Genomic DNA, 22,863 nt, shown 5'->3' with positions numbered 1-22,863 from the left:
ACTCACTAAAGAATCCTCGGGTATATTTTAAGACCATTGCAGTTATCCCACAGAGCATAAGCTCTTTACATTCTCCTCCAGCTGCAAAATGTACTCACTGCCCAGCTTAAGACCTTTAAACGGTGCATTTCCTGTAGCCTTAGCATCAGGCCTGAGGTCCACGACCTTGACATGGAAATCAAGTCAAGAGGTGGCAGAGGCTCCTTGAGTACTGCTGACTCAGAAATGGGCCAAATAATTGAGCTTTGTCTATTTAAACAAAGGGATCAGGGCTTCTGGGAGGAACGGGAGCGCCGCAGGCTCTGGGAGGCTGAGGAGAGACAAGAGCTGCCCTGTGATGAAGGTGGGGTCTCCCAGGCAACAGTCAGCAATGGCGTCACACCCTATCACTGTTTTCCAGACAAAATGTTGGGGGACTGGAGAAGAGAAGCCTTTGTCTGCATCTGCTATTTATGATGATAGATGGGTGTGGATTTCCTTCCACAGAAGACCAGCTCCTCAGAGCCATGTTGTGCCTGTGGGCTTTCTGAACAGGTAACAGAAAGGGACCAAGGAGAGCACTTAAGGTGGACTCATTTATCCTGCCCCAAGACTTTCCTTAGATGGCGTCCTGCTCTTAAATATCCGAGATTCAAAAGTCTAAAAATTCATTTTGGTTCTAGCCGATCGTAATTCATTAGCAAACCAAAACCATATGGATTGATTTCTAACCAGTTCTGTTGGGCAGAATGCACACCCCCTCCTACTCTCAGACCTCCTAAAGTTTCCATGGGGCTCTCTTAAATCCTGCAAGCCTCTTGTCTGCTTGAAAGGTCCTTGAACACCTCTGGGCAGTCAGCACTTGCATGGTTAAGACTCTGACTTTGCCTCTGGGGTGACCTGGTAGTGCCCTGGATTTGATCCACTGGAGGCAACTTCATTTGCTGCAGTAAACAGTTCCCTATTTGGTTTATTTCCCTCCTGCATTTCACCACAGGCACTGTGGAAAACCAGGCAGTACCTTCCATCCCATTCCGGAAATGGTGCCCTCAGGTAGGCCGTCATTTCATTCTCCTTTTGACCACAGGTGACAATGTTGCCAAACTTTTGCTTCTCTGATCACATCCCAGTAACATTTTCCTAGAGGGATCCCTGACTAATAAGTGAAGAACAAGGCTGGAGGGTTGGCTCAGCAGTTAAGAGCCAAGAGGGTCGGAGTTCAGTTCCCAGCACCCACAGCGAGTGGCTCATGGTGGCCTGTACTCCAGTTCAGGGAATCTGAATCCGCCTTTTGGCTCCTGTGGGTACTGCCCACATGTAGAACATATGCATACACTCAGGCACACACACAATAAATACACAACAGCAATAATGAAGAACAATGAAACTTTCACTAATACTTTCTGCTGTTGTTGTACCTGCTGTATTTTCAGTTTCTGTTGTGGTTAAAGTAACTCAAAACAGTAGCGCCTATCTGCTTTTGAGTCTACAGGCTGGGAAGAATCTGACGGGCTCCTTTCTATTCTCTACTCAGTGTTAGCTGAGCTGATGAGAGATAGGGTAATATAAGAAGGCACACATGTCAGTGACGATGCCAGCAGTGGTGGTGTCAGACAGAGTCTGTGACTGCTCTGTGACTCCTGTTCAATTTGCCATCACCGAATGGTGAACTGGTTGGGTTCCCAGGACCAGCACCCCAAAAGACAACCCCAGAATTAGTATGGTATTTCTGGGTTTGGTGGCGGCTACTTGCAATCCTAGCACTTACAAGAATGAGACCAGAGGAGTGCCTTGAGTTTGAGAGTGTGAATTCAAGGTCAGCCTGGGCTCCCTCACAAAACTGAAACAACATCAACACAAAGAAGTTACACGTCTTGGTTGACGTTCCTGTTGCTGGGATAAAATAACCTGGTTAAGGAAGAAAGGGTTTACTTTAGTTCACAGAGCCAGGTTACTGTCCTTCCATGGAAGTCACAACAGCAGGAGCTAGAGGGCATATCACTTCCACAATCAATGCAGCCACAATGCAGGTGTGCTAGTGCTTAGCCAACAATGCATGTGTGCTAGTGCTCAGCCAACAACGCATGTGTGCTAGTGCTCAGCCAGCAGTGCATGTAAGTGCTCAGCCAACAGTGCATGTAAGTGCTCAGCCAGCAGTGCATGTGTGCTAGTGCTCAGCCAGCAGTGCATGTGTGCTAGTGCTCAGCCAACAATGCATGTAAGTGCTCAGCCAGCAGTGCATGTGTGCTAGTGCTCAGCCAGCAGTGCATGTGTGCTAGTGCTCAGCCAGCAATGCATGTGTGCTAGTGCTCAGCCAGCAGTGGATGTGTGCCAGTGCTCAGCCAGCAGTGCATGTGTGCCAGTGCTCAACCAGCAATGCATGTAAGTGCTCAGCCAGCAGTGCATGTAAGTGCTCAGCCAGCAGTGCATGTGTGCTAGTGCTCAGCCAGCAATGCATGTGTGCTAGTGCTCAGCCAGCAATGCATGTAAGTGCTCAGCCAGCAATGAAGGCATGCTAGTGCTCAGTCAGCAATGCATGCGTGTTAGACCTCAACCCACTCTCTCCTTTTCATTTAATCCAGGGCCTCACCCAAGAAATGGTGTCATTCGCACTTGGGTGTGCCTACTCACTTTTGGTTAACCCAATTAAGAAAATTCAATATCTGCCATGTCCACAGATCAACTTAATTAATCTCAGTGGTCCTCAGCCTTCCTAATGCTGTGACTCTTTGATACAGTCCCTCATGCTGTGGTGACCCCCAACCATAAAAGTATTTCATTGCTACTTCATAACTGTAATTTTGCTATGGTTATGAATCATAATATAAGTATCTGCTGTGCAGGATATCTGATATGTGACCCTTGTGAAAGGGTTGTTTGACCCCCAAAAGGGGTCTGCCCTCACAGGTTGAGAACTGCTGATCTAGATAATTCATTGAGACTCCCTTTCCAGGGAATCCTAAATTCTCAATTGTGTTAAACTGAGACTTAAAACTGACCAGCACACACAGTACTAGATCTATGCCTCTCATTTTTTACAAGTGAATTGCTGCGTTTGGCCCACCTTTCAGGGGAGAAGAATTAAACCTTTGTTCTTGATGGGAGATGTGCCAAAGGATTTGAAGGCCCATTTTTTTTGTTTGTTTTTACGAGACAGGGTTTCTCTGTATTGTTTCGGAGGCTATCGGTCCAGCCTGGCCTCGAACGCACAAAGATCCGCCTGCCTCTGCCTCCCGAGTGCTGGGATTAAAGGCGTGCGCCACCACCACCCGGCTTGAAGGCCCATTTTTTGAAAGCATCAATAATAAGGTACTCATATTAGTTATTTTAACTGCCATGCTTTATATATAGCAATACCATTAAATAGCATTATAATAGAGTGATTGTGATTTAATATAGTTTTTGTTTATTTGTTTTTCAAGAAAAGGTTTCTCTATGTAGCCCTGGCTGTCCTAGAACTCACTCTGTAGACCAGGCTGGCCTCAAACTCAGAGATCCACCTGCCTCTGATTCCTAAGTGCTGGGATTTAAGGTGTGTGCCACCACTGTCCAACTTAATATATTGTTTAAAACTATATTAAGTGAAAAATTTTATGGTTATAAAGCCCCTCCCCCAAAACAAATTAACTAAAAAAATTCGCTTTTTTCTAAATGAGTCTTATGACAAATGTATTCAGAGACTAGTCATGTCTAATTCGTATTGCACTGATGGTTGATGGAAATTGAATTAGACATGCTAATTTCTGTACACACTGGTAGAAGCAGGCTTTGTGATGTAGAGCTGGATTAAGGAGGCAGGTTAAACTAATCGTGGTAGGAGCAATCTCTGTAGGGGCTGTCTTCAGGCCATAAATATCTGAGGAGTAAGCTCTGGCAGACATGTTCTGCACACAATGTCGACACCCATCCACACATGGGCCAGAAGGGAAGGCTTTGCCTTGTTGTTCTGGATCTGAGGATATTTCCCTTGACATGACCATGCTCATGTCAACAACATCCATTCAGTCAGGAGCTCACACACTCAAGGCTTCCTCAGTTCCTTAGATATAACTGTGTGCTACATTGCATGTCTAGTGCCTGAGGGGGTCAGAAGAAGGCATTGGACCCCCGCGATTGGAATTACAGATAGTTGTAAACCACTGAGTGGGTGCTGGGAATCAAACCTGGGTCCTCCGCAAGAGCAACAAATGCTCTTAATTGCCAAGCCATCTCTTCAGCCCCAACCACTCTGGATTCTCACAGAACGCAAAAATAGTTCTACTTTAATATCCAAAATAATGAAATCATCCAAAACAATGAAATTCATACGTCTACCTTAAAAACGATGATGGAGTTGAAACTAGAAAAAAAACTAGCATTGTAACTTCTTCCAAGACTCCTGTGCCTTTATCAACATTCCATCCTTCCTGCCTTCTGCTCCACTCTCTTTTGGTCTTCTAAGTTTCACACTAAGCTCACAGCTACACCTGTGCACGTATGTACATGTACACATTATGAGCTAAGATCAGCATGTGGAGGAGAACATGCAGGGTTTCTCTTTTTATGAGTTTTGTCACCTAGTATATTTTTCAAGTCCACCCAATCCTGACAGATTTCACCTTTACACCTGACTAATATTCATTTTCTATATTGCCGCATTTCCATTCATCTGCTGATGTGCGTTTGGGGTGGCTCCATTTCAGAGGTAGCCTTGTAATAGGACCCTTGGGATTATCATTTTTCCAGGAAATTATGCTGTGGGTTAGGACAGGCCAGCCACGGGGCCCCTGGAGCCAGAGGAGAGATTGGTCTTTGGGGAGGAGGCTTCCCTTCATCCTGGCCATGTGGTCACAGCTAACTTGCACCTGCAAATCTCCAGGCTTTTGTTCCATCCTTTCCACAAATCGTGACGCAGCTACAGGCAAGGTGGAGACAGGCAGAATTTCTTCTCTCAAGATTTGGCCAGAACTAAGCAAATCCATTTCCCCTGCCAATTCCTGGGTTTTGAGGTGATAAAGTCACAAACCTGAGGCTTCATTCGCCTCAGCTCTGTCTTCCGGATGAAGAAGTCCCACCTTGAGAGGGACCCTGAAGTTTCCACACCAGTCGGTGAAATCAGGCTTGGGACCACAGAATGACTGCATTGTAGATATTTAATTGTAGAATATGTAATATGCAATCTCCAAAGCATTGCAATGCGATGATACATTATTTATTATCTCAAATGAGCATTTTTGATACAAGAAGAGCGTTTCATTTATTTTATATAGTGAAGCATGAATTTATTTTGCTTTAAGCATTTGTGTAACAAATCAAACTGGCAATAATGGCTAGGAACATCTGACTTTAGCTCTCCATGAAAATTTATGTATTCCTGCCCACACGCAGTGACCTATATTTGCCTAGGACAACTACCAGGGATCTCTGACATAAGACAGCACTGAATTCTTAGGTCTCTCTCAAAAAGGGAGTGCTCACCCAGTTTTGCACAAAGGTTTGGGGATTGTAATTAAGGATTATGTTTCTATTGTGGTAGATGGTTTTCTTTGTGAATGTGTCGCGTTTCTTGGATGCCCCCCATCATGCCACACGCAGGCATGTTTGCACATGAGTGATGAGGTTACAACCTAATGTGAGCAGTTTGCTTTCCAGTTGAATGTCGCCCAAAGTCCTTGGTAAGCGCTCTGTCATCCAATGAGGGACAGCAAATTGATTTCACAAAATTGTCATTGTGCAATCAGGAAGCACAATCAAATTAGAATATTCCAGAAACAGAACAGGGCAAACCACTGTGCCTAGCAAAGAATAGAAATATCTTCCGAGAAACATAAAAATAGCTTCCCCTGATGCTATTGTATCCTTTATGTCTGTGTTTAGCTCACGCTGCTTTTCCCATGGAGCAAAACGCCAGCCTGTACAGATCCTGGCTCACATCACCACCTTCTCAGAGCTTGTGACTTAGCCATTGTGCACAGAACCAAATCGTCAGGAATAAAGACACCCACTGAGCTCTCTCCCTCGGCAACAGTGGTGGCAAACGCATAAATATTGCTTCGTTTGGACCGAAGAATGACAGATGTACATTCAGACGACCAGCGTTCAGACAGGCTATCGGGAATCCGTCACCTGGAACTGTGGTTATCTCCAGGGTTTTCACTTCATCCCCTTCCTCCACGCTGTTCAGGGCCAAGCGCTGTCTTTTCTGGTTCATGTTTTCTTTAGAAAAGAGATGTATTTGTACTGTCTTCAGTACTGTATATGTTTGTATGTTTGTGTGGGGGTGTGCACGAATGTCTGTGTGGGGTATGTGCACATGTCTGTGCGTGGGGGAGGCTGTGCACATGCATGCAGGTGCCTCAGCAGTTGGAGGTGTCAGGTCCCCTGGAGCTGGAGTTACAAGCTTTTGTGAGCAGCCTGACAAGGAATCGAACTCGGGTCATCTGCAGGAGCAATACCTGCTTTTGACAGCTATTCCCTGTTCTGACCTGTCTTTGATGAAATACTTAGTTTGTTCCCTACTCTTTGGGGGAGTAAGAGGGTTGAGACGGGGTCTCCCTCTGTTGCACAGCTGATCTCAAATTAGTGGGAATCCTCTTGCCACCGAGATCCCCAGTGTGCACCCCCACACCTGACTAAAACTTATCCTTTATTCTGTTATGGTCTCTCTTGTCAGCCTTCCTCAGCCCCACGGACCTTCTTCCTGAGGGCCCTCAAGACCACAACTACCACTCCACTCGTAAGCCATGAGAACTCTGCATCATTCTGTTTAAGGAAGGATAAGTAGGGGTGACAAATAGGGCTCAGTGACCAATAAAGTGTGACTTTAGTTCTAGCATGAGCCTCGCTGAGTGACTGTGAGCTGACCTCAAGAACTAACTGCTAAAAGGATAAAGAAGAGCCTGGTTTTGTAGAGGATAGAGAAACTGGGTGGCTTGTCCAGGGTAACACCTGTAGACCATTACATTATCCTTACGAGAATCCAGGTCTTCCTGCCTGGCCCATTCCATGATGCTATGCCTTCTAGGTTTCAGTGTTTGGCATCAGCTTTGGGAGATTGTGATGCCTTTGGGGACCTGTCAGCTAGCATCTGCAAAGTGGGCTGTCCCTGGGGCTAGGCTAGGTCTGACCAAGTGAGGTGTTTCTTTCCTGACGTTAAGAAAGTATTGCTTTTGTTGAAAACTATTCTCTTCCATTTCTTGTAAGATTAGACTAGGCAAAGACTAGGATCACTAGGCAGATGAGTGTCTGAAAATACATTCTGTAAAGTGCTTGTAGATATTTTTCAGCATAAAAGCAACAAACAAATTAAGGTGTTGCAGTGTGCACCTGTAAACCCAGCATTCAGGAAGCTGAGGCATGAGGGGCACGTGTTTGAGGCCAGCTTAGGCTACACAATGAGACTCTATCTCAAAACAAAACAGTAATAAATGTTAATTATAGAAAATATAGATACAATGGGGGCATTTAAGTTTTCCATTATCTTACTCTGCCCCAAAGATTACAGTTGTTCATTAATTATTTGTTATATTTCATTGCTAATTATGTATGTGTGTATGAAAGAGAGAGAGACAGAGAGACAGATCTCAATGTTGGGGTATCCTCCCCAGGCCCCATCTTGCTCTACATACATCTTAAATGGAATGATCTTCAGTAGGGGAAATAGGGCTGGGACACAGAAACAGGAGAGGGTAAGGAGACTAGGGAAAGACACAGTGGTGCAGGCAGAGAGGATTTAGTTAACTTAGGGCCACTCCCATAGCTTGCTATATGTTCCAGAGCAGCTCTGGGTACCTCACACTAGTTTCTCTCCCTCACTTACTTCCTGTCTCTCTTGCTATGCTAGTCTGTTTATCTTGGTTAATTGTTCATGAACATCAGCAAATATCTAGCTGGCAAAGTCTGCAAATTCAGATCTCAACAAGTGTAGAAGTCAGGGAAGAGAAACGAGGAACTGATAAATCCACCCTGGTGAGACTGGGTAATTCTGGGACCTGGGTTCTACAACCCTGAGGAAAAACACTTCACGCAGAGCAAAGGAGAGTCGGGGCCACAGGAAGCTTTTCCAATGCCTGTGGATCCCCGTGTCAGAGGGCAAGCTGGTCTTAGCAAGATAAAGTGGGGTGAGATGTTTGAGTACATCTTTCCGGGTTCTAGGCTGATTAAAATGACATTTGAAGACAGGGACTAGAGAGACTAGTCCTAAGCCTGGAACTTAGATAATCTATCTGCCATGCCATGGCCTGGTGGGTAAGACTCCTCGCCATTGGGTTTGTGTCCTGGTACCACGTGAAAAGCTGAGGGTAGCAATGTGCACGCCTAGAACCCCAGTGCTGTGGGATCAGACACTGGGCAATTACATAAGCCTAGCTCCAGGCTGTGAGAAATCCTGGCTCAGAAGAACAAGGCGGAGTGACAAGGCAGAGCACGTGACACCCTCCCTGGCCTCCCCTCCAAGTATCATATGTGTGCACCTGTACACACACACACACACACACACACACACACACACACACACATGCACATGCATCACACACTTGCATAATAAAAAAAGAGGATAATTTGCTCTGACATGACGTGCTAAAATGGTGTGCTATTCATTGCTGCTCTAAGTACTTTTCTGAAGTAATAACAATATTATTTTCACTGAATCTTTTTCTTATCTGTTTTAGTCACTGTGAAGAGACTCCATGACCAAGGCGACTTTTGTAAAAGAAAGCATTTAATTGGGGCTCACTTACAGTTTCAGAGGTTTTGTCCTTCATCGTCATGATGGGAAGCAGGGCTGGGGAGAAGGAGGGGACAGTTCTACATCTGATTCATAGGCAGAGAGGGTGAGACTGAGTCTGGCACAGGCGTTTGAGACCTCAAAGCCCACCCAGGGTGACACTTTTCCTCCAACAAGTTACTCCAATAAGGCCATACCTCCTATCCTTCTAATCCTTTCAAATAGTGCCGCTCTCTGGTGACCGAGCATCCAAATATATGCGCTTAGATAGGACAAAGAAAAAGGTGGCGGAACAGAGCAGCACACACGGCAGAGAGAAGCGGAAATAGAGATGTGGCTTTTACAGCAGGTTAGAGAGCGTGGTCAGAGCAGACAAAGGATCATGCCATTGCCAAGTAGAGCTGGTCCTCAGGCCACCACTGGGCCTGCCTCACCCAGTCATCCCCCACTAGGTTGATGCTACTGCTTGGCCTACAGGTCCCACTGTTGCTGCCACTTGCCCTTCTGGGAGGAGGAGAGCATGTGGGCGTGGCCAGGGCAGCCAGTAGCAAGAGCAAGATGAGGTGTAACAGCCCGGAGCTCGTGCAGGTCTCAAAGTCCATGTTAAAAAAAATGCCTTCACCTCGTAGTGAAGGTATTTAGTTCCATGCACCTATTTCTCCTGAATTGGCTTTGTCTGTGTTCTGTGCTGAAGTGTCAGGCTGACAGCACACATTCTTCTCCGCAGAATTGCCGCTTGTTCAGTGATAGAAACTCCAGCGTGCTGACATCTGTAAGCCTTTGGCATTCCGCTGCCCGTTTCTACCTTACAATGAAAGTCAGACTCTCATCTGATCCTGCAAGATGTTTAAAGCAGGTGCTCTTTCCCAGGCATCCGGTTGGCTCAGCTAGAAGTTGGAAGGTCACCTCTAGCAGTGCTGTTTGGATCAGCTTTTCTCCAAGCAAAGCAACACAATTATTCTCCAGCCCTTAAAACAAAAAGCTCTCGGGGCTGGAGAGATGACTCAGCAATCCAGAGTGAGCTTTGCTCTGTCAGAGCCAAGTTCAGTCCCCAGTGCCTACCTCAGGCAGCTCAATTTTCTGTAACTCAGATCCAGGGGACCCAATGCTTACTTCTGGCCTCCTGCATTCATGTGCATAGTCCTAGACACACACACACACACACACACACACACACACACACACACACACACACACACACTTAAAAATAATAAAGATAAATTTAAAAATCTCTTAAAATAAATAAAACAAAAATATGGCGTATTTCTCAAATTGACAAACCAAGATTGATATTATAAGAACTTTAAATTCATAAACTCCACTTGGCCTTTATCCAACATATATGTGAGGTAGACTCCAAGCAACTCATCCAAAAGTAAAATAACAGAGTTTATCCACTGCTTATTAACTGCCTATTAGAGCAGTTTAGACTTTTGTTGTTGTTTTTGTTTTTGTTTTTTGAGACAGGGTTTCTCTGTACTGTTTTGGAGGCTGTCCTGGAACTTGCTCTGTAGACCAGGCTGGCCTCGAACTCACAGAGATCCCCCTGCCTCTGCCTCCCTAGTGCTGGGATTAAAGGCGTGGGCCACCAATGCCCGGCTCGGAGTTTAGACTTTTTAGAGCAGTGATTCTCAACCTTCCCAGTGCTGTGACCCTCTAATACAGTTCCTCACGCTGTGGTAACCCCTACCCATAAAATTATTTCATTGCTGCTTCATTTGCTACTGTTATGAATTGTAATGTGAATATCTGATATGTGACCCCAAAGGGGTTGTGACCCACAGGTTGAGAACCACTGCTTTAGGGGCAAGTAACAGAACCTAGAATCTCTTCAGGTTTCTATTCATGATATTCAAAACACAAGGTACACTGATAGATAAACTAAAACATAGCTATATGCAGTGCATTGTCAAGTGAAAAGGCAATCCATAGGAGTCCATTTTGAAATGACCCAGGCATTGATGGAACTGGAAAGACGGCTCAGCCACTAACAGCACCTACGCTGGTGCAGAAGAAGACCTCCTGGAAATAAACAGTAAGCGCGAGTCTCCAGACAGGAAGGGCATGACAAGAGGCTTGAAACATCAGAAAGTAGTGACCGCAGCAAGAGCAAAGATATGGGGTGAAGTCAACAGATTTTCTTCTAATCTTGGCTTTTCTAACGTTTCTTCACCAGTACCAAGAATTATAAATAGCTCACACCCCCACACAGACACAAAGGCATACACATAATCAAAAGCAGATATTTTTTAAAGTTACTGTGAGCAGCTGTTTAAGAGGCACTGCACTGGACAGACTTGTTTGTGCTTTTCTCCCCATTTATCTGCAGGGTCTGCAGCACCCTTCCGCGTTGCCATGGGCTCCAACTCGGGTCCTGCGCAGAGGGGATGTGTTTGATGTCTCACTGCCTCCAGCATCACAGAAAGACAGGCACTCAGAGCGGATAGAAAAAGCTCTCCGTACTTTCAGTGAAAGAACTAAAAAGAAAGTAACCCAACTGAAAAACAACTAAAAAATAAATCATGGGAAAGAAACTTCGAGAAAAATGATTATACCCACTACCCCAGGACAAACAGATAACGCACACAAAAAGCTTAGAAGTCGCTTTTTATTGCTATATTAAAGGTCAAGAAAAATAGATACATGTATTCCCTACAAAATTATAAAATAGTCAAGACAATACTTTTCCATCAATGTACTGAGATGAAAAGACAAATTTATAGATAGAATTATTTCCCACGTAAAGTGTTCAGTAGCTAGCCCATAAATGAAGAACAGTCATTTTCTCCACTACGTTCCTATTAGACCTAGAAGCTATAGTAGTTTCCTGTCGGAGTTATCTTTTTAAAAATGGACATCTACAGCTAAATAATCCATCACATTACAAGTAGAGTTGGCATAAGGCATAACTTCCTCCTTTGCATTTTCCATGTGCGGCCGTGGCCAATGAGTGTGCACTCCAGCTCTGCAGGGAAGAAAGCCTAATTAATATGAGATGCACAATTGATGCTGCTGTCCTTCAGAAAACAGAGACTACTTGTCACCAGTCCTTAAAAAGTATGCTTGCCTTAATATATCATTCCATTCTAAGTGCACAGATTCAAAGAAAACCACACTGCTAACAGGAAGAACGTGCCGTGGAGGGTGGGCTCTGTTTGACACAAGCACAGGAAAGCAGCACGCTTTTGATGACATTAATTCAATATAGTATATTCATTTGGATTGCTCACCAAGCCCTGGGAAAGATAAGGCTTTCATGTTGACGTAGATCAGTGTTGAAATAAAGCTTTCTTTCCTGAAATTAGATTATGGGGTAAGCCAAGCCAGATAATCTCTGTAGAGGATATAAGCTATAATTATTTGGGGAGGTTTCAATCACTGTTTGGAATTGATACCCAGGGCTTTCTTCTCCCCTATTCTTTGCAGACTTTTTAATGTGATATTTTTTTGGGGGGGAGATGCTTTAGGTAGGAAACATCAGCTTTTGAAAGATAAAGGTATAATTATCATTGGAATAAAGAGCCCATTAAAAGAAGAGTCTCAAATAGAAAGATCTTTTCGATATATTGTGCTATGCATCCTTTCACAAAAGCTGGAGAAGAAAAGAAGTGCCTCTAATATTACCCTCACATTAGCCCACTTGAGAGAAAAGAGAGGGCTGAGATGAGGGGTGCTCTCACGCTCCCAGTGGAGCTATTCCAGTGCCACGCAATCAGCCTTGCACTGAGAGCCTCCGTGGGCCCACCAGGAAAGGAAAGGTACCATGATTCTTGGGGCTCGGTTACGAGCCTGCAATTCCCCCCCAAATCACCCCAGGATTTGACCCAGCTCTTTACAGTGAGTCATCGTTTAGCAAACTGTTTGGTGTAATTACTCCTACTTAGCACTATATGATCTTTATTTATTTGTTGGGCTTCTAAGATAGGTATCATGTATCCCAGGCTGGCCTGAATTCACTGTCTAGCTGAAGAGTGACCCTAGGTTGGTCCCTCATAGTCCTTCTGATGCTGTTAGCTGATTTTGGGAATGGAATTGATTAAATAAGAGGAAAGAAATGATGCACTGAGGGAATTCTGAATTGTTATGAAGTTTAAGAGCTCTGATAGACTGTGAGTTGTACTTGGTCTTTGGAAATAACCATATTTGTGTTTTGTTTTTTGAGACAGGGTTTCTCTGTGAAACAGCCCTGGCTGTCCTGGAACTCGTTCCATAGACCAGGCTGGCCCTGAATTCAGAGATCCACCTGCCTCTGCCTCCCGAGTGTTGGAACCAAAGGTGTGTGCCACCACACCTGGCTGTGGAAATAATCATATTAGCTAAAAGGATTTTTCACTACACACCAAACATGTTGGGTATATTTTGCTGTAAACTACAAGTTTTTTCCTCCACATTGTGTTTTATGTTGTCTCTGTTTTTTATTTAAAAGATAGAGCTGTGCTAAGACGTGGTAGCTGGTGACTCCTGGCACATGCCTGTAATCCAGCATTTGGGAAGTGAAGGCAAGAAAGACTACATGTTCAAGGTCACCTTAGGTTACAAAAAGAGGAAGGCCATCTTGGGTTTCTAGAGACTCCATCAAAAACTCAAGAGAAGGGTTCACTATGTTGCCCAGGCTGGCTTTGAACTGATCCTCAAACATCAGTTTCTCAAGTAGCTGGAACTACAGGCTCACACATCCATGCCCAAGTGTCACAATCAGAAAACAGAGTGAAAGGGTGTGGAGCACTCCCTGACCAGCAGGAAAGACTACCACCAGACAAGGATTCTTCCCAAATCACGCTTTATTGGAGCCTCTTGGTTGAAGGGAGAGCAGGAAGCGAGGGACCCCGAACAAAGACTGCAGCTGCTTATATAGGAGCTGAGGCAGCGTGCAACTGTCCTATTGGTCGAGCACCCCTGGCAGCCACCTCAGGCTCCCTGATTGGCCCAGCAAGCTGAAGACACTGAGCATGCTCGAGCTGGTGACTCTGGTTATGACCCTATATGGAGTTGTTTACTCCAGCCCTGCAGGGGCCCAGTGCCATCTTGGAATGGCGGCCACAACTCATGGCTCCCTGCAAAAGGGGAAAAAAAAAAAACCAATCTCCATGAGTTGCTATTTCTGCAGTTATTACTGCAGGTTTACCTCAGAGCTGACACAGAAGTCTGACCACTGAATTTCACTCCTCTACTAAGAACAAAAGTCAGGAGAGGAACTGCCTATGGCCCCAGGGAAGGACAGCAGCTAGGATTGTGAGGGACAAGCACTTAATCTTGAAGGCTTTCCTAGCCCAGACCTTCCTGTCAGCAAGACAGATAAATGCCCTGTTAAAATTAAAAGGGCGTCGAGGCAGGCTGTGGCTTGTGGAAGTGGCTGAGGCCCCAAGGTCTTCATCTAAGACTTTATGGCGCCTTTCCCACTCTCTACAGGGTCTCCTTGGAAGAGGACCAAGGGTAAGGCAGTGTCCTGTAACAACTCCACTCAGCGACTTTATTCGGGGGTGGACCACAGTGCTGCCAGGAAGTATAAATGGGAAAGGAGCATAGTTAAATGGAGGACCACCGACAGGGGAGCCAGACTGCCAGGGTTTGAATGTCAGTTCCATCAGCTTAGGAGGTATGTGATGTTGGGCCAAGTTACGCACCTCTCCAAGCTTCAGGTCTTTCACCTAAAAACGGGGCTGGTAACAATACCTGTCTACAACGTCTGTCTGGAGACTGAAGGAGCTAGTATGTGTAAAGTGCTTAGTAGGAGAGTTCTGGCACATAGTAAGAGCCAGGGCAGCACTCTGAAAAATAAAACAGAAACTTGATGGAAAGCGTCGTCACGGTGTGTGGGTGAAAAGCGGTTCTTTTGGCTTGAGCTCAGGCGTGTTTGCATTGCAAGAAGTTCAGCTGAACTGTGAAGAAACCAGCTCCTGGGAGTCTAGGCACTGGGCTGGGTGTAAGAAAATCTTCCAGGTCTAACCAGAGATCTCTTTAGTTGTCTTTAACCCAGAAACTGCTCCAAAACACCATCATGAATACTCTCATGTTCAGGGCCCAGGTGAGCCCGAATTAGTTGGAGAGGGAACGGAAGGCCACCATGGGGAAAAGGGAACTAATTATTTCCCTCAAGTGCCGCTCCCCGCAACGAGTTTTACCCACAATAGTTGTGTGGCATAAGGGTCCAAACATTGTTCCAGCTATTTGTGATCTTATTTTAAAAGTCAGGACTGGTTCTACCTCGTTCTGAAATTGCTAGGCTCCCAGAATTAATGGGGCATAGCGAGAAGCCAAGGGTGCTGCTAGCTCGGCAAACAAGCCGCTGGCAGCGTGTCCAGTGAGGGGGTCCTCAAGAACACAGAAGAAACAGTCACTACTTAGGCGGATCACATTCTTTTACATTTGGTAAGTTCACAGGCCTCACAATACAATCTCTCTCAGGAAATCCTCCCTGGTGACCACAGTATACATTGGCACTGCGAACCCAAGTCACCCAAGGCTAGGCAGGAGAAGCTGAACTGTAGGTCTGACTTTGGAAGGAAGCTACATGGCTGTCCATTTCACATGGTGGATCTCTGGCCAGCGTCATCAAGGCCGAGGGTTCTTTTCCTGGCTGCCCTCTCGCTGCTTAGCTCCGCGTCTGCTGAGTCTGGGCTGTGGCTGGTGCTTATCGCCATGGCGCCTTCCATTCCCTCCGCGCCTCCGTTTGGCTGAAGAAGGATAGAGCCGGGTTCTCTGGGACGTTTCCACTGTGGTCTGGTGACAATCCAGAAGATGAGGGCTCCAAATACCACAATCAGAAGGCCCAGGGTATTTGTGAAAACACCCTCTGGTGGGAATGAATGGTATGAAGGATTTTTCCTATGAAGAAAGAGAAAGTGGACCCAGTTATGAGCACACTGCGTACACCGAATCCACCTGCTCAGAGTGAACCACGGTACAGATTCAACATAAATGTCCTTGCAGCATGGCATTAAAGAGACATTTAGGTTATCCTGTGATTCACACTGTAAAATACACTAAAATTCCAAGTAAGAAAAAAATACATATAGCACTTGGGATACCTCATGTCATTTAGAAACCCGAAAAAGATTCAAACAATAATGTATACATACTATAATTACAGTTAGTTTTAAAAAATATGCATCCCCAAAAGATGAATGCACAACTCATAACCCCAGTAATTCTGTTTTTAGTAATATTATATACTATGTGTATGGGATGATAAATTATATTTTAAGTTTAAATTTTAATAATAAAATGACTATGGAGCTAGAGAGATGACCCAACAGTTAAAAGCATTGCTGCTCTTCTAGAGGACCCAAGTTGGTTTCCCAACACCTGCAGAGCGTCTTACAACAGCCTGTAACTCCAGTTCCAGGGGATCTAATGCCCTCTTCTGGCCTCTGAGGGCACTGCATGTATGTAATAGACACACTCATGCCAGAAAAAAATAAATCTTTTGAAATAGCTATCTATATTATATTTCCCCAGTGAGTAAGTACTTAACATTTTCTAGCTTAAGTACTAAGAGAAAGAAGGCTACAAACTTACAGGACAAAAAACAGCTTCTCTGTCACTCCCATGAGGACTGTCGCAATCACTGTTCCGAAGAGGAGAAGTCCAGAATACACATGTATGGGCATGACGACTGCCCGGAGAGACAGCGGAGCCCATGGGAGCAGAAAGATCAAAAAGCCTAGGACAAGCTGAACAGCAGAGCACAATGGTTATCATTACCGTCAACTTTAAATTATTCTTCTAGCTGGGTGTGGTGGCACACACCTTCAATCCCAGCACTCAGGAGGCAGAGGCAGAACCAAGGGGCAGAAAATGAACAGCAAACTTCTCTGTGCACAGTTCCAACACCCAAAGGTAACATCTAGAATAATCCTTGTCTCAAATATCCTTTTAGGAAGTGTGTGTGCGTGTGTGTGTGTGTGTGAGAGAGAGAGAGAGAGAGAGAGAGAGAGAGAGAGAGAGAGAAAGAGAGAGAGAAACAGAGAGAGAAAGAGACAGAGAGAAACAGAGAGAGAAAGAGAGAAAGAAACAGAGACAGAGACAGAGAGAGTCTCCCCAGGCTGGTCTCAAGCTTTGAATCCTCCTGCTTCAACCTCAGCTTCCCAAGGGCTAGGACTGAGTGTGCCCAGTTTACACAGCTGATATTTTTGAATGTATACATGGGCACCTAATTTTTCTAATTTTTTTTTCCTTAACAGTGTATCTTGGGGATCAGCAGATACTTTCATTTCAACATATTTGTCTAGTTTAATTGTTTAATAGTTAATACTCCATTTTAAAGGATATAGAAATTTGTTTACTAAGTATGAAGGGAAACATGTTTCTTGTTTCTTTTTTTCTTTTTCTTTTTTTTTTTTTGTTTTGTTTTGTTTTGGTTTTTTTGTTTCCTCTCCCTACAACCAAACAGAAGACACATAGCTCAATCTGGTCAGCCTACAAAGGTGATGCCAGGCATGACGTCATGACCTTTGATCCCAGCCCCTAGAGGCAGGGGTGGTCAAATCTCTGAGTCCAAGCAAGTTCCAGGACAGCCAGGGCTACACAGAGAGACTTTGTCTCAAAAACCAAAACCAGGAAGAAAGAAACTGACGGTATGTTTCACAAGGAAGAACAAAGGCTGCCCTGGCCGAGTTAGTTTCCGCAGCGACTAAGTCTGCGGTGGACTTCTTTTCAGAGACCGGTTAGATCCCTGCACACGCCGGTCTGTTCCACCTCCACACTTCTGTTAGTTTGGTCCCAGCTCTTGCCCAGTAAGTATTCTCCTCTCTTTGAGAAAATAAAAGATGATGTAGTTGCTATCCGATTATTGAATTATTGATTTAGGATTTACACGTCTAATGAAAAAGTAAAAAGTAGAGAAGACTGAAGAGATCACTAGTGTAATTGTTCCTTTCTCCTGGTACACAGCATGGGGAGACTGAGGAGGGCAGGAGAGCCAGAACACAGGCCGGAGGGGGGTGGTCCAAAACCTTGAGAACTTAGAGTCCATGCAATTTGCATTGTGATGGATGGAGAGCTTTTGATGGACTGTGGGCATATCATACTGTTCACTTAATATCCTAACATCTGAATATACTGTAATGGGCCCAGAGCATGTCTTCTTGGTATTTCAAAATATTCTCACAACTCCTCCAGTGACTATTAGCATCAAAAGTCAAGCTTCCCGATAGCCACAGTGTGCTTTCTGTGTGGAACTATATATAGTTCAGCTCAATGAAAGCTAGGAATTTTGTTTGGTAGCTCTCTGAAACACAACTTTGTATATTTTTTTGGTGGGGGGTTTCCAAGACAGGGTTTTTCTGTAACTTTGGAGTCTGTCCTGAAACTAGCTCTTGTAGACCAGGCTGGTCTCAAATTCACAGAGATCCACCTGCCTCTGCCTCTCAAGTGCTGAGATTAAAGGTGTGCACCACCACTTCCCGGTTGTATCTATTTTTTAGACCTTCTGGTGAAATACATAGTTCTTACATTTGTTTTTTTGATCATTTGGTTTTTTTGGTTTTTTTTTGGTTTTTTTTTTTTTTTTTTGGTTTTTTGAGACAGGGTTTCTCTGTGGCTTTGGAGGCTGTCCTGGAACTCGCTTGGTAGTCCAGGCTGGTCTGGAACTTACAGAGATCTGCCTGCCTCTGCCTCCTGAGTGCTGGAATTAAAGGTGTGAGCCACCATTGCCAGGCCACTCAAAGATCCTTACTATTATCTCATTGATCTCTGTGAGTTCCAGGTCAGGTTCATCTACAGAGTGAGTTCCAGAACAGCCAGGGCTTCATAGTAGTGAGACCCTGTCATGAAAAACAAACAAACAAACAAAAAAACTTATACAAATGATAAGTCACAAAAGAAATGAGATAACATAGTGTAGCCCATTTGCATTTGACAAATTCAGAGAAAATACTTCATTATCTATTCTATATTGGTGAGTTGTACCTAATTTATTTCCTATTCTAATTTGCATTATCAAATTATCTTTTAATGTCTTTCAACCTTTACACTTTACTTACATAAAGTATCTCATTTCTTTTGTGACTTATCATGTGTATATGTTTTTGTTTTGTTTTGCTTTTTGTTTTTTAGGACAGGATCTCACTATGTAGCCCTGGCTGTCCTGGAACTCACTCTGTAGACAAGGCTGGCCTTGAACTCACTCTGTAGACAAGGCTGGCCTTGAACTCACAGAGGTCCTCCTGCTTCTGCCTCCCAAGTGCTGGCAGTACACAGTCAGTCATGTGTCTGTCGTAATCCTGGAGGGCACAATGATTCCAGTAGGCAGGAAGTCAGGCATTTGCTTACAGAGCCTTTCAGCAATTTAAATCTTATTTTTGCTTTTAAAGAAGTTAGTAAAAAAATAAAATAAAATTACATTTCAAAGGGAAGTGGGAGTATTATGGAAGGCTTGGCTTTGTTGAAAGTGTTTCAAGATGTGATGATGCAAACTTACAATCCGTGATAATTCACAGTACTCTTTATTTTCTTTTAACCATCTCAGTCTTACCACCTTACAAGTGAAGACAGAAATTTATAACCTAGTGAACTCAAAAGCTCAAGATCTTCTGTCCCAAAGCCAACAGCTTCCAAAATGTGATTATAGAACACATGACCAGGAGAGCATAAGCCTCAAGTGCCTAAGAGATGCTCTTGAGGCAATTCCTGAGCCCCACACAGGCCTGCTACGTCAGACTTTCTAGATGCCAGATATCTGCCTGTGAACAGGATGTCCTGGTTACTTATGTATGTTTAGATTTGAAGACCACAATCCAGAGAGCAGGAATCATCACTGTGGACACAGTTCTTCACACACTGGATCCTGTCCCGGGAGGTAAGGAGAAATAAAATCTAAAAATGTATTACTTAGAGATGAAAGCAAAACATAACATGATCTTAATCCTGGTTTGTTTGCTTGTTTGGTTGGTTTTGGATTTTCGAGACAGGGTTTCTCTGTATTGCTTTGGAGCCTGTCCTGGAACTTGCTCTGTAGACCAGGCTGGCCTGGGACTCATAGAGATCCGCCTGCCTCTGCCTCCTGAGTGCTGGGATTAAAGGCTTGTGCCACCAACTCCCAGAAAAGGTTTACTTTTATAGAGCCTGTTTTAAACAGTTAAGCTTTACCCAGTTGGCTATTACTCTCTTTAAATATGTGAATATCTCCATTGTGCTATCTTATCCCACCTTAAGAAATAGATGTGTTAGCCCAGGCTGACCTTGACACTCACTAAGCAACTGAGAATGACTTTGAATTTCTGTTTCTCTTGCCTTCAGTTCCCAAATGCTGGGGTCACCGGCCTGTGTCACTGTGCCCTACTGAAACAGTTGTCTTTTTTTTTTTTTAAAGAAGTATATGTGAACTTCGAGACATTTTTACAAAACTTTTATTGCAAAAGTCATTCATGAGAGCAGGACACAGATATACGGCTAGCTTTCATTCATATCAGATATTGTTTGCTTTGTGGGAGACAGGGGTTGGAGGTAGATTTGATAACTCAATTTAGTTACCGGTTACATGGAAGCTTTCCCTACCTCCCCCTCCATCCTTTGCTATTCTACATATGCATTCACGCCTTCATTTTCCATAAATTTTGAAACCTTTGCAATTTTGAACTGGAAGCTGTCTTGAGTGCTAGGTCTGCTGCACAAGATGAGGCAGCTCCCTGCACTCCTCGTGCTCACTGTGCTTGTGTGGGGCTCGCTCTAACACAGCCAGGTGTGGTGGCACATGCCTGGAATCCCAGCACTTGGGAAGCTGAGGCAGGAGAATGACAGCAAGTTTCCACGGCAGGCTGGGCTCCACAGTAAGACCAGTAAGACTTTATCTTTCAAACAGGGGCTGCGTGTGTGTGTGTGTGTGTGTGTGTGTGTGTGTGTGTGTGTGTGTGTGTGTGTGTGTGTGTGTATGCTGGAGAGATGGCTCAGTGGCTGAGGGCATTTGGTGATCTTGTAGAGGACCCAGGTTAGTTTCCCAGCACTTACATGGCAGTTCACAATCTCCCCTACTTCCATTTACTAGGGGTCTGATGCCCTCTTCTGGCTCCAAAGGCAACAGGCATGCACATGGTATACATACATACATGCGGGCAAGCACTCATACATGAGCTAAAAATGAATAAATCTTTCTTTAAATCTTACTGTCGTGTCTAATCTTGTGTTATTCACTGATTGTTCTCAAGCGTGAGCAGACACCCGAATGACCTGGGAGAGTCGCTACACAGCAGATTTCCATCCCCAGTCCCGTGGTTTCTTTCTAATCGAGTCAATCTGGGTGGAAGCTGAGAGCCCACGCTTCTCATTTCCCTGGAGATACCAACGCTACTGCCCTGGTGACCAGGCTTTGAGAAATCCTAGCTTCCTTTGTATCCAAGTCATGGTTTTTACATGCAAGAGCAAGCTGACACTTTGCTTTCAAGGTGAGAAATTCTAGCCAGCATATGAAAAACATGCCCATGGCTGCCCATAAAGCAGATTATGGCCACTGAAATGGCTGATCTGCCTCTGGCCGATACCCTACAGATCCCTGCTGCATCACCTTTCCATTGCGTGCCCCTGGCAACATCCCAGCCTGGCTCAGCCCTAACCGTGGCTGCTGGGTCCAATGGAGAGATGGTACCCAGGGAGGCTGCATCAGTGGAAACTCCTGGTTGAGAGGAGCTCAGCTCTGCTGTCAGCTCCACCAACCAGACCTCCGTTCATGCTGTCCTCCTCATGATCACTTCCTCTTGGCAGGCCAGGCGCTGCTTCCGAGAAGGGCTTTGGTGTGCTGTCAGGATACCAAACAAGTGTTCCAACCCAAGGACTCCTCCCCTGCTTCAGTGACATCGAATCTGGTGTTGCATCTCTGATTTTTCCAGCGGCTCTACAGCCTGCCTCTGGAGACCTGCTTTTACTTTATTGTGTCTTTCCAGTTCTCACATAACCCTCGTTTTCTGGTGGCATCCTGTCAGTATTTTCACATGCCAAAACTTCTCTAATGAAAAGCAGAAGAAAAAACCCACACAAACATTCCCCAAATCTCCAAATACCAACTTCACTCATAGCACTGCTCAGTGACTCATAGACTGCACATTGCCCGCAGTCTTCCTACTCCACTTGCCCAAAGGGCCTGGCAGAGCTTTTCTGCTTCCTCTTCAATCCACCACTACAACCTTGCTTCTGCCCTCCAAGGTCATCACTGACTTCCTACCACCAGTCCTGATGGGCAATTTCCAAATCATGTCTGCAGATCTTCCCTCAAGTCCTGGGGGGGGCTCCCCCCAACCCCGTCCTCTTCTCAACCGCCCACTAACCCTCATCCTTTCAATCGCTTTCTTCCCAAGTCTACTCTTTAAGTCTCTCGCCCTAAATATCATTGGGATCTATCACCCCTCTGTGCCAACGTATCCCTCCTCTGAACCCCAGAACCCCGTCCACTAGACTTCCTATACGGATGCCTTGACATCTGCCAATTCACATTCACACCTGATGGGGAAGTCCTGTGTATATGTCAATAAAGCACTGTTGGCCAATAGGGAAGCAAGATAAGTGGAACTAGGAGTCCAGGAGTACTCTGGGTAGGAGAAACACAGGGAGTCAAGATGTAACCGCCATAGGGGTAAGAAGTCCAGACCCTTTCTCCAGTAAGAGAAATACTTAGATTAACAATTATGGAGTAAATACTTAAGTCAGAGATAGCCAATAAGAAACAAGCAAATGGCCAACAGCTTCATAATTAATACAGTGTCCTGTGTGATATTTGGGGACTACAACGTGGCAGAGCCCAGGCGACTGTTGGGGAAAAACCAAAGCGGCTGGCAAGGAAAAGGCTTCACTCTACACACACCCGTTGGCAGCCTCGATTCCTTCCTCTTCCTCAAATATAACAAACTCTTCCCATAGGCTAGAGGACACTCTGATCTTTCAACCTTAGGACTGTGGCCCAGGTCTCAGTGGAACCTCCTGTTCCTCTTTATCATCAGAGTACTCTCCTAGAACACTTGGAACCCACCACCTACCAAATACCCAGTTACTCGACTCTCTCCAAAAGCATCACAAACACAGAGAATCTGTCTCTCTGAGCCCGTGTTAGTCTTGTGGAATGATGCATGTACCTGCTTAGGAAGATACTTCACTGTAACAGATATTTAACTTTGCTAAATACAAATTTCATTGACATAAAATGCATGGTCTTGACCATGAAGAAGATACCATGACCCCTAGTAAACATGAAAGCT

At 44.9% G+C, this 22,863-nt stretch overlaps 1 protein-coding gene across 3 annotated transcripts in view; it reads right to left on the bottom strand.

Moving 5' to 3' along the window:
• Positions 1-11,277: 11,277 nt before the first annotated feature.
• LOC101837645 (cytochrome b reductase 1) overlaps positions 11,278-22,863 on the bottom strand; it is a 32,643-nt gene continuing 21,057 nt past the window's right edge. For 2 of the 3 annotated variants that reach the window (XM_040745550.1, XM_040745552.1), the window contains 2 exons: positions 16,202-16,356; positions 15,025-15,508 (listed from right to left, as the gene is read on the bottom strand). In XM_040745550.1, coding sequence (XP_040601484.1) covers positions 15,208-15,508; positions 16,202-16,356 — 456 coding nt within the window. In that variant the 3' untranslated portion in view covers positions 15,025-15,207. Of the gene's footprint in view, positions 11,649-15,024; positions 15,509-16,201; positions 16,357-22,863 lie in introns of those variants that run through there. The other variant, XM_040745551.1, reaches the window with a different exon arrangement.

The sequence above is a fragment of the Mesocricetus auratus genome, unplaced genomic scaffold, assembly GCF_017639785.1.
Source record: "Mesocricetus auratus isolate SY011 unplaced genomic scaffold, BCM_Maur_2.0 Super-Scaffold_100004, whole genome shotgun sequence".
Lineage (NCBI taxonomy): Eukaryota > Metazoa > Chordata > Mammalia > Rodentia > Cricetidae > Mesocricetus > Mesocricetus auratus.
Note: the sequence above shows the minus strand (reverse complement) of the source record. Positions and strands in the feature narration are given on the sequence as shown.